This window comes from Coffea eugenioides, chromosome 11, assembly GCF_003713205.1.
Source record: "Coffea eugenioides isolate CCC68of chromosome 11, Ceug_1.0, whole genome shotgun sequence".
NCBI lineage: Eukaryota > Viridiplantae > Streptophyta > Magnoliopsida > Gentianales > Rubiaceae > Coffea > Coffea eugenioides.
This window is the reverse complement of record NC_040045.1, coordinates 34,139,993-34,155,016: the sequence shown is the minus strand read 5'-3', so window position 1 is coordinate 34,155,016 and position 15,024 is coordinate 34,139,993. Positions and strand designations below refer to the sequence as shown.

General features: G+C 39.4%; 2 protein-coding genes across 2 annotated transcripts; one reads left to right on the top strand and one right to left on the bottom strand.

Annotated features, from left to right (window-relative positions):
* Positions 1–1,576: 1,576 nt before the first annotated feature.
* Positions 1,577–3,857, top strand: LOC113752348. Its single transcript, XM_027296464.1, has 5 exons — positions 1,577–1,762; positions 1,909–2,409; positions 2,517–3,219; positions 3,334–3,422; positions 3,636–3,857. Exons 1-5 carry the CDS (start codon positions 1,577–1,579, stop codon positions 3,855–3,857), a joined length of 1,701 nt encoding a protein of 566 aa, XP_027152265.1.
* A 7,529-nt stretch (positions 3,858–11,386) lies between these two features.
* Positions 11,387–14,044, bottom strand: LOC113752347 (putative late blight resistance protein homolog R1B-17). Its single transcript, XM_027296463.1, has one exon. The coding sequence runs from the start codon at positions 14,042–14,044 to the stop codon at positions 11,387–11,389; it is 2,658 nt and encodes an 885-aa protein (XP_027152264.1).
* Positions 14,045–15,024: the final 980 nt, after the last annotated feature.

The window sequence follows — 15,024 nt, the reverse complement described above, 5'->3', positions numbered from 1 at the left end:
TTAGAGGGAGAGTTCTTTTTCTCTTTGTTTTGGTTTTTTCCTGGGCTCTGGAAGGAGACTAGACAGCCGCAGCTTTGTAGAGGGAGCAGGAGACATTAGCACCTTTTGTTGACTTTGGGGATTCTATGAACTATTCATTGTTCTTTGACCAAATTGAGAAGTGAAAAACAATTACAATCTTCCAATCTCTCGTGTGTTTTCTTGCGTGAGAGAAGAGAGAAGTTAAAGAGAGCCGCAATCGTGGACTTTGGTCATTGCTTTTCATTCTGGCTTTGACCGAAGGAAATTGAAGCAATCGTAATCCATTGTCGTTCTTTTCTCTCTTCGGTTGACCGAAGTGAACGAAGGTCAAGTCTTCCGTTTGCCTAGATTAAAGAATTGACGGCTTCCTCCAGCTTTGCCGCATGGCCTGTACTCTAATTATGAGGAGCTAATTCTCTAATTCTAGTCAAGGGGATCACTGACGATTTGGTTCAGAAATTACTGTGAGATCGAATTTATTTTAACTATTTCCTCCATTTATTAATATTTATATATTTCCTGTTTCTAAGTGTTATAGCCTTATGTGTGATTGATTAGTGCGCAATAATTAATTGTTCATATAGGCTATTTTGCTATATAGGGGTGTTTGAATCCGTAATTGTTCGTTACTTCTATTCCAGTAGCAACTGGCACAATTGGATTTGTGTCAGGGGAATATTTGATATGGCTTGAATGAACCCTCGTAGCGTGTTTGTTAGTCAGGATTGGGCCTTTCTAATTGCTAATGCAATCTAGAAATTAAATCCTACGGTCGTACCTAGGGTTGTTTTTGGGTTAGAGAAATAGCTAACGGTCGTACCTTAGCTATCGATAAATTAAGGAAGGGTTGGTTGTTTAGCGCGTGCGAGACAACTATAACCAATCTATTAATAAGTGTTGGAATTATTTTTGCATCAATGATCAGTGCATGAACCATTTCTGAAGTATACCCTTGGCTAGAGTTTCTCTTAGTTATTTCTTTTAATTAATTATTTTCTGCATTTAATTTGTTCAGTTGGCATTTGATATCAAAACCCCCCCATTAATCTTGATTTGAAAAGAAACAAATATCTCTCCAGTCCCTGAGGAGACGACCCTGCTTACCACTGTCTACTAGTTAGGGAATTCAGTTAAATAATTAATTCAGGTATATCGGATTAAGCAAACTCTTCGGGAACAGGGTGAATCAAGTAACCCATTGCACACCTAGAGTCCCTGCTCCAGTACTCGAATTGATTACTAACTGTTTCAGGTGGTAGTTAGGATTTATTTATTATTATTGCACAGGTTCGGCACCTGTCAATTTTTGGCGCCGTTGCCGGGGACTGGCGTTCTGAATTATTTGCTTCTTTTTGAATTCAGTTTTATTTTGTTTTATTTTATTTTTCCTTTTTCTTGGTATCTTTGCTAGTTTATGCCCCGTTCTTCTCGCACAGGTGACTTGGTATACGATCCTGAGGTCGAGAAGGCAGCGCGTAGGCGAAGGCAAGAGACCAAGAGACAAAAAGAAGGGCATTTACTTTCTGCAAACGAGCCAGTAGAAAACGAATTGAGCATGGCCAACACCCAGACATTAAGGGAGCTGGCTACCCCAGACCTGACTCATCAGCCCTTGTGCATCACGTTCCCAACTCTGGCTGAAAATACTTCTTTCGAGCTGAAATCGGGGTTGATTCAGCTCTTGCCTTCGTTCCATGGTCTTTCTGGTGAAGAACCCCACAAACATGTCAAGGAATTCGAAGTAGTTTGCTCTAGCATGAAACCTCCTGGGTCACTGAGGAGCAAATAAGACTGAGAGCCTTCCCCTTCTCTCTCAAGGATGCAGCGAAGGATTGGCTATACTACCTACCTGCAGGTAGTATCACCACGTGGGCACAATTGAAAAAGAAATTCCTGGAGAAATTTTTCCCCGCATCCCGGGCTGCAAGTTTGAGGAAGGAGATTTGCAGCATCAAGCAGTACTCCGGGGAGTCATTGTACGATTTTTGGGAAAGGTTCAACAAGTTGTGCGCTAGATGCCCACAGCATCAGATTAGTGAACAACTGTTGATCCAATACTTCTATGAGGGACTCCAGTCAACTGACAGGAGTATTATTGACGCTGCGAGTGGAGGAGCCCTGGCGAACAAGACACCGAGGGAAGCATGGGACCTTATTGAAGCCATGGCAGAAAACTCTCAGCAGTTCGGCTTCCGTGAGAGCACTCCTACCCGTAGAGTCAATGAGGCAGAGACGTCATCCATCCAGCAGCAACTGTCAGAGTTGACGTCTGCTGTCAGGCAATTGGCCATGAGAGACACACCGCGAGCGAAGGTGTGTGGAATCTGTACTAGCATGGACCACTGCACGGATTCGTGCCCCATTTTGCAAGAGGACGGGGCGGAACAGGTAAATATGGCCGGAGGCGTGCCCGCGCCCCGCAGGCAGTATGACCCGTATTCCAACACATACAACCCCGGTTGGAGAGACCATCCCAATTTCAGTTATGGGAACAGGCAAAATTCATTCTCGAATCGTCCACCAGGATTCCACCAGCCATGGCAACCAAAATCTCAACCCTCATCCTCCAATTCAGGGAGTTCCTTGGAGGATATAGTCAAAAACGTCTGGCTACTACTACCTCCCAGATCCAGCAAGAGACTAGACAGTTCCAGCAGGAGACCAGATCAGGCATGAAAGATATGGATGCTCGAATAAACCAATTGGCAACTGCCATCAATCGCCTGGAGTCCCACGTTCATGGAAAATTGCCATCTCAACCCGAGATAAATCCCAGGAATGTAAGTGCCATGACACTGAGGAGTGGCAAGGAACTGGAAGGGCCTAAAGTGGAAAGTTCAAAAAGCAAAAGTGAGGAGGAGATAGAAAAGGAAATCGAAGAGGAAGGGCGTATTCGCAAGGATCCTAAGGTAACCTTCACTTCTCCGCCCACTATTAAATCTAACTTACCTCCTTTTCCTTGCAGGCTGGAGAAGACAATAAAGGTAGAAAGGGAAAAAGAAATCCTGGATGTGTTCCGCAAAGTTCAAGTAAACATCCCCCTATTGGACGTGATCAAGCAGGTACCCAAATACGCAAAGTTCTTAAAAGACTTGTGCATTAACAAAAGAAAGCTAAGGGGTGATGAGAGAGTGATGGTAGGAGAGAATGTATCAGCTGTACTTCAAAGGAAACTTCCACCCAAATGCGGGGATCCAGGTATGTTTACTATTCCCTGTAAAATTGGACATTCTAGTATCAAAAATGCCATGATAGATTTAGGAGCTTCTATTAATGTGATGCCTAAGTCAATCTATGATTCTCTAAATTTAGGACCATTAAAAGAAACGGGGATAATAATTCAATTGGCTGATCGTACATGTGCTTATCCGGATGGGATAATTGAGAATGTTTTAGTGCAAGTAGATGGATTAATTTTTCCTGCTGATTTTTATGTGCTTTACATGGATGATAGAAGTGCCCCAAATCCATCACCCATTATATTAGGAAGACCATTTTTGAGTACTGCCCAGACTAAAATTGATGTTAGTAAGGGTACTCTCACGATGGAATTTGATGGAGAAATAGTCCACTTTAATATCTTTGATACAATGAAACATCCTGTTAACTCTCAGTCTGTGTTTGCTATCTATGCCACTAATCCCTCTGTGCAAGAATTTTCTAAGTTTGCTTGTAGGGGTAAATTCAAGGTTGCTGCGAACAAGTCCTATAGGATGAAAGCAATTCACGAGGTGAAAATGGAGAGAAAATTTAGGGAAAAGGTTGCACTCAATGGCCACGTGGATCCTGGAGGAAGGCCACCAATTACAAGAAAAATTCAATTACATCCAGACTAAAGAGTGGTGCTATGTCTAGCCAAAGACATTAAAGAAAGGCGCTACTTGGGAGGCAACCCAAGACTATTTGTTTCAGTTTTCATGCATTTTTGAAGTTTTAGTTAAGTGTTAGTGTCAATTAATAGTTTGATGTTTGGTGGCATGAAATTAGTAGTTAAGCGTGCCCACGTCAGGTGGTCACGCTTGAGGGGAAGGAATTTTCGTTCAGGTTCTGCGGACTCCATAGCAGTTAGACGTGCCCACGCCAAGTGGTCACGCCTGATGGAAGAAATTTTCGATCAGGTTCTGCGAACTCTATGGCAGTTAGACGTGCCCACGCCAGGTGGTCACGCCTGACAGAGGAAATTTTCGATCAGGTTCTGCGGGCTCTATGGCAGTTAGGCGTGCCCACGCCAAATGGTCACGCCAGAGAGAAAGAAACTTTTGTTCAGAATCTGCGGACTCTATAGCAGTTGAGCGTGCCCACGCTAGGTGGTCACGCTAATAAAAAAAAAAAAAAAAGGCGAAAATACGAAATTGCCCTTATTGAAAAAGAAGAAAAAACCGTAACCCTACTTCTTCTTTTCTTCCTTTTTCTTTCTTTCTTCTTTCTTCTTCCTTTTCTTTTTTTTCTTCTTTTCTTTCTTTTGCTTGGCCCGCCGCCGCTCCTCGCCGCCCGCCGCCACCGCACCTCGCCTCGCTGTTCGTCACTTCCTTTCTCCCCCTCTGAGATCAGCCCGCCGCCTGCCGCCTGCCGCCACTACCATTGCCGCACACCGCTGACCAGCCAGGCGCACCAGGTCGCCGCCAGTCCGCCGCTGCGTCTCCTTCCTGCGCGCACAGCACGCCGCGCGCGAGCTCCGCCGTCAGCCTCGCGCGTTCTCTCTGCCATCGCGCACAGCAACAGCGGGCAGCAACCTCACTCGCGCGCTCACGTCGCAGGCAGCCAGTCCACGCGAGCTCCAGCAGCCTCGCGCAACCCCTCTGCCCAGCCGCGCCTCACCACCAGCAGAGCTGCAGCAGCCAGGCGCGCAGACCGTGCGCGCGCCGCCCAACAGCTCACGCGTACAGCGTCCATCCCTCCTCCGGGCCCAAGCCCAGCTCCAGCTCTCAAGCAGCTCAGCTGTGGACCACTGTCCGCGCGCGCAGACCAGCAGCCTCCAGCCTCCAGCGGGCGCGCGACCAGCAACGCAGGCGCCTGTCATCCCAGCAGCAGACCAGGCCAGGCCCGCACACTCTAGCCGCCACCTCTGCCCTAGCGCCAGCCGTGACCCACTGCCAGTCAAAAACTCCGGTGATTTCTTTTTCAAATCCCTGTCACTTAGCTGAGGCCAGATTCTTAATTTTTGTTTAGCAGAGGACAGATTTTTACTTTCTTAGCTGATGCCAGATTGTCAATTTCTTGCTTGATTTTGGGTGTTGTGATATATCCGTGGGTGGTTGCTGACCAATTGTCAAATGTTGTGCTCAATCAGTGATATTTGGGGGGAGTTTTTACCCTGGTTGCCTGTTTCATTAGTTTTTGGGGAAATTTTACTGTGTTTATCTAATTAATTGATTTTTGGGTTGAATTGGTAGTATTTGGAGAAAATTTTGCTGCTCGCAGGCTTAATTAATTTTTGGGGTGTGTTCATAGGCCGTTTCTGCACTTGTCTGTGATTGGGAGCTGTATTTAGTTGTCATTTACTTTGTTGGCTGTTTGTTGACCTCTTTGGAATACCATTCCCTTGCCTCCACCCTGCCCTCTGATTTCAAATGACTAAACCAAAAAAAAAAAAAAAAATAAAAAAAATAAGGGCAAGAACACGCCCGCCTTTCCCTCCACAGCCGTAGTTCATTTCTGCCCCCTCCATTTTAAGGGAAGTGTAGTTGCCCTAATACCTCTATTTTGATCTTCCTTTACTTACATTGAGGGCAATGTAAGATTTAGGTGTGGGGGAGAGTTAACTATGCTTTAGAGGTGTTTTTAATTGTCTGAGTAGTTTTCTTCTTTAAACGGTGATGAATGCAATTGAGATATGAGTATAAGTAGGAAGTTCATGCCATGGGGTGCTCTATTTTCCTCGATAATGAATTGATTGATGAATATGCTGAAATTGACATAAATTTGACCATTTGTGCGATTTTTGGGCCTAATTTTTCGTTTGTTGAGTGATTAGCGCACATGGTTTGTCATTCTAGAACTTGCTCGGTTATGCATGTCAAGACTGCATTTAAATGAGTTTAATGCATTGAAATGATAGGGCACTTAGGAATGAGCCATTTTTGGACTTTCTTAGAACCAACCCTTGGATTATTTACCACTAGGAGCTAAGTTGAGCCTTAACCCTTATTCTTCGCTTGAGACCCCAACTTTTAGCCGTGAAACCTCTTTTTAGACTTTCTTTCTGAACCTCGTGTGAAGAAGTGCTTTGATTTTGTTATACAGAATTTTGGAATAGTATCTGAGAGGCATTACACATGTCAATTAAAACAAAAAAAAAAAAAACCACAACAAAAGAAAAAAAAAAGGTGGAAAGAAGGCAAAATGCCAAGAAGCAACGAGTAAAGTTGATTCTTATGGTGCTGGTTGGAGTTGTTGAAAAAAAAGAAAAGAAAAAAAGAGGAAAACAAAAAAATATAGAAAAAAAGAGGAGAAAGGAAAAGTCGAAGGTCGTGGCAAGTGCCAATTTACTCTACTCGTGTGATGGTTGAGATGCCTTGAAGTTCCCAATGTGCAAAGCATCTGTGTAATGAATTTCTGAGCACTTTCTTTATACTTTTACACCCTTTTGACTCCTTTTTATCCTACCATCTCACCCTAGCCCCATTACAACCTTGCAAAGTCCCTTGATTGCTGCATTTAAATTCATGCATAAGTGGTGGAGATATGATATATGAGCAAGCTTATGGTAGTGTCATTCTATTGTGTTGTTTTGAGAGCCATCTAATATACATTTCATATACACTTTGGAGTGAATGAGTGCACTTTAAACTGCGAGAATTGTTGATTTGGTATATTCTGATTTCGATAAGGTTATTGGGGATCTTGGAATGCCATTCTTGGTATGAACTGCTGTGATTTGCTTAGCATCTTGATTGTACTTCTGAGTTAATTATGCTTGAGGGCAAGCATAGTTCAGGTGTGGGGGAGATTGATAGGGTGCATTTTAGTGGGTATTTTGGGCATTATTGCACAACTAATTGACTAAATACTTTCATTAATTGGGTGGATTCTACTGATATTTTGTTTTGATGCTAATTGCAGGAAAGGACGCTGAAAAGTACTTAAAATCAAAACTTAGAAGATTTGTCGCTGTGGGGTCCGCTTGAGAAGCTGAAGAAACCTAATTGTAATAGATTTTATTTTAATATATTTCTAGGGAGTCTGGCTGCAATTTTGGACAAGTAACAATTCCCGGCTATTGGGGATACTATTTATCTCTCGCGCGGCTTAGGTTAGAGGGAGAGTTCTTTTTCTCTTTGTTTTGGTTTTTTCCTGGGCTCTGGAAGGAGACTAGACAGCCGCAGCTTTGTAGAGGGAGCAGGAGACATTAGCACCTTTTGTTGACTTTGGGGATTCTATGAACTATTCATTGTTCTTTGACCAAATTGAGAAGTGAAAAACAATTACAATCTTCCAATCTCTCGTGTGTTTTCTTGCGTGAGAGAAGAGAGAAGTTAAAGAGAGCCGCAATCGTGGACTTTGGTCATTGCTTTTCATTCTGGCTTTGACCGAAGGAAATTGAAGCAATCGTAATCCATTGTCGTTCTTTTCTCTCTTCGGTTGACCGAAGTGAACGAAGGTCAAGTCTTCCGTTTGCCTAGATTAAAGAATTGACGGCTTCCTCCAGCTTTGCCGCATGGCCTGTACTCTAATTATGAGGAGCTAATTCTCTAATTCTAGTCAAGGGGATCACTGACGATTTGGTTCAGAAATTACTGTGAGATCGAATTTATTTTAACTATTTCCTCCATTTATTAATATTTATATATTTCCTGTTTCTAAGTGTTATAGCCTTATGTGTGATTGATTAGTGCGCAATAATTAATTGTTCATATAGGCTATTTTGCTATATAGGGGTGTTTGAATCCGTAATTGTTCGTTACTTCTATTCCAGTAGCAACTGGCACAATTGGATTTGTGTCAGGGGAATATTTGATATGGCTTGAATGAACCCTCGTAGCGTGTTTGTTAGTCAGGATTGGGCCTTTCTAATTGCTAATGCAATCTAGAAATTAAATCCTACGGTCGTACCTAGGGTTGTTTTTGGGTTAGAGAAATAGCTAACGGTCGTACCTTAGCTATCGATAAATTAAGGAAGGGTTGGTTGTTTAGCGCGTGCGAGACAACTATAACCAATCTATTAATAAGTGTTGAATGCGCGTTATGAGATGATGTGGATGAGTAAGTCGTGTGACATGAGTTGTTTGTCAATAGAATTATTTTTGCATCAATGATCAGTGCATGAACCATTTCTGAAGTATACCCTTGGCTAGAGTTTTCTCTTAGTTATTTCTTTTAATTAATTACTTTCTGCATTTAATTTGTTCAGTTGGCTTTTGATATCAGAACCCCCCCCATTAATCTTGATTTGAAAAGAAACAAATATCTCTCCAGTCCCTGAGGAGACGACCCTGCTTACCACTGTCTACTAGTTAGGGAGTTCAGTTAAACAATTAATTCAGGTATATCGGATTAAGCAAACTCTTCGGGAACAGGGTGAATCAAGTAACCCATTGCACACCTAGAGTCCCTGCTCCAGTACTCGAATTGATTACTAACTGTTTCAAGTGGTAGTTAGGATTTATTTATTATTATTGCACAGGTTCGGCACCTGTCAACAAGATATGTTGCTGCAAAAGGGGAAGGAGACACCAAGAATCGAAGGTCAGCACCTGGCTCAAAAACTAGCTGGAAAATTAGGAAACATATGGTGTTGAAAAGACTGTGAAGTTTAAACATTAAGATGAAGCTGAGACACTTCTTATGGAGGTGCCTGCAAAATGGATTGCCAACTAATGAAGCACTCTATAAGAGAATAGGAAAGGGAAGCAACCTATGTAATTGCTGTGGGGAGGATACTGAAACCATTGAGCACATTTTTTTCTTTTGTCCAAAAGCTCAAATGGTCAATTGAATGAACCATTTCCTAAGTTATTTTTTGGTTAGAGCTTATCTATTATTATTTCAATTTTAATAAATTGTCATTTAGTTTTTGTTTATTTATTTTATGTGAGTTATTTAAGTATTCTTATTTTTATATAAAAAAATCCCCCATACTCTAAACTCTATAAAAAATGAATTTTTTCCAATTCTTGTAGATTCAACCCTACTCACTGCTATATATAAAAATTTGTATTTTATTTGTATTTATTATTGCACAGGCTCGACACCTATCATTGATTGATTTATCAACTCACTCTTGGATGATATGTGATTGTGTAACTTTTTTTGGATTTGAATGCATTGCAATTTAATACTCATTAATTATGCATATAATTTTGTAATACACTAATAGTTTATTCAACTAACTAATAAATGAGTGAAAATCCTAATTCTAATTTTTACTTTTCAAGGAACATATAAAAGAGAATTTCACTAGATAACTTTGGATAGTTTGACAAATTTATTGGCCATACTAGATTTCTTAAGATTAGTCATTTTATGCTAACTATCAATTATTAATACAATAAATTACATAATATATAAGAAATTAGACATTTTTGCATTTTGTAGTTGCTCATACCACCAAGATAATTGTTTTGAACCTTAACAACTCCAGCTACCACCAATATAGTTGATTCTCAATCCAACTATTATATTGACCAATAATAGATAGTTGTCCCCACTAGTTTTAGGTTTTGGCTCTGCCATTGCTTGATCATGCTTGTTAAATATTTTAACTGGGAAAATTGTCCTTCAAGGGCTTTGAAAACTTCTTCACAAATTGATTTTCAAATATAGAATAACATAACAGTAAACTTTAAAACATCTTGTGTAAAGGCAGATGTTAAGGCATTGGCTTTGGAAAAATTTTTAGTCGAATTAATAAGATCTTGAGGTTTTTTTCAATGTTTTTTCAAAGAAGATCCTGAGTTAGTTAATTTATTGCGAATTGGTTTTGAAAATGAATATCAAATTCTTTATGGTGGTATTTCTCGCTGGATTTTCAGCTTTTATTCATGAACATGTTTATTGTTACACTCTTGACTTGTTTTTTTTTTCCCTTGACTCGATTTTTACACCCTAGGCTTTAAATATTTTGGAACTTTGACCATCCGTACCTCAAACCCAATCTTAACAAATATTTTATGGGTCTAATTCGATTTCAAGGTCTCTCATCAGTACCAAGTCAAGCACGACAGAAGATGTTAAGAGACAATTTCAGTTTTCCCATATATTTCCACCCAAATTAATTTCAAAATCCTGTTTCATATCAACTTCAGTTTTGGTGGCTTTCATTAAAAGAGGAGTTGTTAAGAGACAACATCTACCGTAGAAGTTACTTAAGGAATTCTAAACAAATTAATTAGATCTGCCCGCTCATATCAATTGAGATGGAAATTCAAGTTCTTTATCGACTGAAAATTTTGACAACAAAATCCACTTGAACGGATAGGGATATTAGCCAAGTAATTTTGAGATCTTTGTTCAACTTTTGAGTCCACCTATTTCTCCTCTTTCCTTGAAGGCTTAGATTCTAACTGGCACCTGAGCATGGTAAAGTTTAACTACACAACATCTGGGAAGTTTATCAAGAACCTTTTGCCTTTCCTAATTTCTTCATCATGCGTTCTGTATTTTGCTTCAAATGTCCAGCCAAAGTTCCAACAACAAAAATTACACAAATATACTTCCATCTCTTGCATTTCTTTAACTACTATAGTTATCGTTCAGATAATCAAAATCATAATCTCTTCCTAAATTTTAGGTAAACTAGAGGAGAGGATAGTGATATCTCGCAAGTGTACAATTTGCCTTCTTTGTACATTAGTGGACTTCAATAACATGTAGCTAGCATTCTTTACATTTTTTTCAATGTTATTTGGTTAAAACATCATTGTTTGGCTCTGTCATCAAAGTGGTACTATCTGATCAGTTGACATCTTAGGAGTGATATTGGCTCAAGACAATATTCTAGTTGGAAAAGTACAAAATGTGAAGACTGAATAATATAAAATAATCAGCAATGCAGTGAAATTTTGTCATTATTATTACAATATTTTTGGGGGTAGTAGAAGGAGTGGTTTACAGGATTATAAGTTGCTGATAGAATCATGAGGATATGAAGACATAAGAATTAAGTTGTACTTCAGAAAAAAAGATATAACCAGGATAGATACAAGGGCAAGTATTTGAGTTAAAGCAATTTCTGTATGACAACTCCACAGGCTAAAGTTTAGATAGGATCATAACTGAACTAATAATTGGAAAGCTGAACGGCATATACAATATCACATCTTTTTCAAACACTATAGTAGGACGACCAAATGATGGAAATCAAATAGACACTCAATTCAATTTAAACAAGATACATTATTTTCAAATGATGTACAGGAAAGCTCCTTTATTGCTCTTCAAACTGGGGGTGAATCAAGACTTTCAATCCATCATTTCCCATGTACCTCTGTGAATCTTGAATTTGCCTAGCAGAATCTGCAACTGACTGTGATGAATAATACAACTCAATTGCCTCCAATGTATCGATGCTTCGAAAGCTAGAGGGCATTTCCTGCAAATTTGGACATCCATCTAGCACCAACTGCTGGAGGCAAGGGAAGCTGCTACTTGAGGCACTCCATTGTTGAAGATCAGTGTTTGAAAGTTTCAAGAACTTGAGATGAGAAAAAGCCTCATCCATCACTTCCCAACGTGGTGCATTGAAGAAATTATCCTTTATTTTGAGAACCTCTAAGTTTGGTAGCATCCCAATGATTGACATTTCTTTCCAGTCTACGTAACTACCTACCAGAGTCAGCTTCTTCAAGTTTGGAGGAAACTTACTTGGTTGAGGTAAAAAGAATTTTGCCATTTTTAAAGTCTGATAATCAAATGTTAACGTTTCTAGCATTCTTAATCTGGAAAGATCAGGGAACTGAGCATGTTTCATAGCATCTGATAATGTTAAATGGCATCCTAAGTTTACAAGATTGGGCATTCTTGCCAATACCTCCTGTATAGAACTTGAAGGACGTACCTGAGAGATAGTTTGTAGATTGTACAGCACAAAGGGAGTTGAAGAACTCAAACTTGCACTTTCAAATTCCAGTTCCCCTGAATAATGCAAATGCCTCAACTTTACCATTTGCCAAATATCTTCTGGTAAAGTGACAATTTGTCCCTTTTCTGTGACAAGAATGAGGGTTTCTAGGTTCCAAAGTTTAGACAAGGGTGGTAGCTTTTGAAGGTTATAAATCCTAAGAGCCAAGTAGTTCAAATGAACAAGCTCCAGTATGTTAACAGGAAAGTGGTCCAGGATGATGTATCCTAAATCCAATACTCTGAGAAGTTTATAGACAAGCGAGTTTTTCTGCTGAAGGGAGATATCTATGTGTGTGAATTTGACATCATTTGGAGGTATGTAGTGGAAATCATAAGAATGAAAGCATTTAATATTTTGTGGGCGTGAGCTTACATAAGGTAGTTTTGCTTCAATTTCCCGGACACCTTTATAGCAGTGGTCATACAAGGTAGGACGAGAAGGTGAGAATAGAGAAATTTGTTTATGTCCACAAATTGGTTGCAGGAATAAGTTATCCTTGGCTTTCTTGACACACAAATCTCTCAACAGGTCATGGACTTGACAAGTCTTTATCCCACCATTGGACTTTCTCTTGGAAACTGCAATCAGATTTCTGTCAACAAGATCTGTTAGATATTCCTCTGCCAGCTCTTCCAACCATTTTTCCCCATTCTGTTTTACAAACCCCTCTGCAATCCATGACCACACTATTTTCTTCACAAGAATTTCATAGCCTTGAGGAAATGATCCAAGATAAAGAAAGCACGGTTTCAACCAATTAGGCAGGTGATCATAGCCGAATGCTAAGATGTCCATGAACTGCTCTTTACCACGAGTAGGTGAAGCTATGTCTGTAACTATATGCATCCACCACTCCGGTGATTTTTCTTGCTTTGCAACTCCAGCTAAAACAACAATCGCAAGAGGTAGTCCTCTGCATTTTGCAACCATTTCCTTCCCCAATTCCATCAACTCTTGGGGGCAACTTTCATCAATAAAAACTTTACTTTCAAATAATTCCCAACTTTCGTCCTGGCTTAGAAATTGCAAAACCTGAGGGGAGCTGTTTGGGCTTATTTTCAGAACAACATCCTTCGTCCTACTTGTAATCAGTACTTTACTTCCGTTGCTATCATCTGGAAAATACTTCATGAAGAACAACTTCCAAGACAATGAATCCCAAATACCATCAATGACAATCAAATACCTCTTCCCCTTGAGTAACTTGTGTAGCTTCTCTCCCATTTCGTGAGGATACATTTTATGCAGAGAGTAGTTATCATTTGTGACACAAGTCAACAAGTCATGCAACGCGTTCATTTCCTCATTTAGTTGAGGCCCACGAGTCCATGCACGAACATGGAAGTGATGAAGAACTCGTGAATCGTTATACAATCTTTTTGCAAAAGTAGTCTTGCCAATACCTGCCACGCCAACAAGGGAAATCACTTCCAGTTCCAGTTGCTTCTGTTCCCCGGTAAGCCTATCCAGCACTGCTGTTGCTTCATCATCGAAACCTACCACTTCTTCTCCCAAAACAGGGCTACTACTCTTCAGTCTTGATGAAACCTCCCTGTTTGACATAGAAGCACTAATACCATTATGAACTTCAGGGATCAATCTCCTGTATAAACTAACCTGTGTTGCCCGAAACGAAAGCTCTGAAGAATGCTGGAAAGAAATAGCAATATCTGCCCCAGAAATTCCATTGCTGTTTGCCAGAGCATTGTTGATATAAGAGTCAGTGGCATCTAATATCTTCAAGACCACGTCTCTAATCTGTCTAAGGAAGAAAGACTGGAGTATGTTGAAGTTACTGGGGGAGTCTTTCATCCTTTTTAGACAGGATTTTATGATCTTGAGGTCCTCATACAGAGAAATCACAACTGGACTCACTTCAGAAAGGATAGAATATGAGGTCTTGCTCAGCAGTAATTCAATGTCCTCAAGAAGAAATTCTACAACAATATCTACTTCATCCATCTTGTTTCTAGTAATGGAAGATCTTTTCCTGAAACCTTATGGAGATAGGATGGTAAATTGAGTTCTCAATTGAGCATTCTTGTACTGAATTGTATCCAGAGGATGAATGGTCTGCTTAGCAGTTGAATATTCAAGTGATAAGCTAGACTTTGAAGAAATCTACTTCTAGAAGCTATGAAGTTTTGGTTGACCAACCGTGGTTTGATGGAAAATTCCCACATTGCTAATTAATACTAAATAGTCATTGTTAATTTAATTATGTTGACTGTAACGTTTTGTATTTAAGTTGACTTAGTATTTTGATTCACCAAAAAAAAAAAAAAGATAGGTGCCAAAAGCACTAAACCCTCCTAAGTTTTGGTGTAATTTTCACTTTGCCCCCAAATATTATTTTTGTTGCACATTCCCCCACTGACTAACGGTTTAGCAAAAAAGATATTAGTGACCTCAAAGTAATAATTAGTATAAAAAATACTTCAGAAGAAAATCCCATTTTTGTTCTCGGGAGGACGTCCTTAAAGATAGAATCCAATTACTTAAGAAATTCCCATGCTCTTGAAATATATTGTAGAGTTAAATTAAGATCAATTCATATTGAAGATTAGTTAGTTTTTGGAATTTTATTTTAAACATCTTATCTGATAAGTTGTTGTATCAAGTAATTTGATTTGCAATTTAAAATCAACTTTGATATAATTTTATCTTGTAATTTAATTTTTAGTTTGATAAAATTTTATTTTTTGTAGCCATTATCTTTGTAGCATAGTTTCCATATAAATTCTCAACAATGTCAATGACATTAAATAAAATTCTTATTATTTGCAAAAAGTAAAATCCTTTTTAACAATATCAATGACATGGGAACACCATGAATAATAGCACCCTTTTTAAAAAATTTTCAATTCATGTACCAAAAAACTATAACATAATCACCAAAAAAAAAAAAAAAGCAATACCATGAATGCCAAGCACTATTGAAT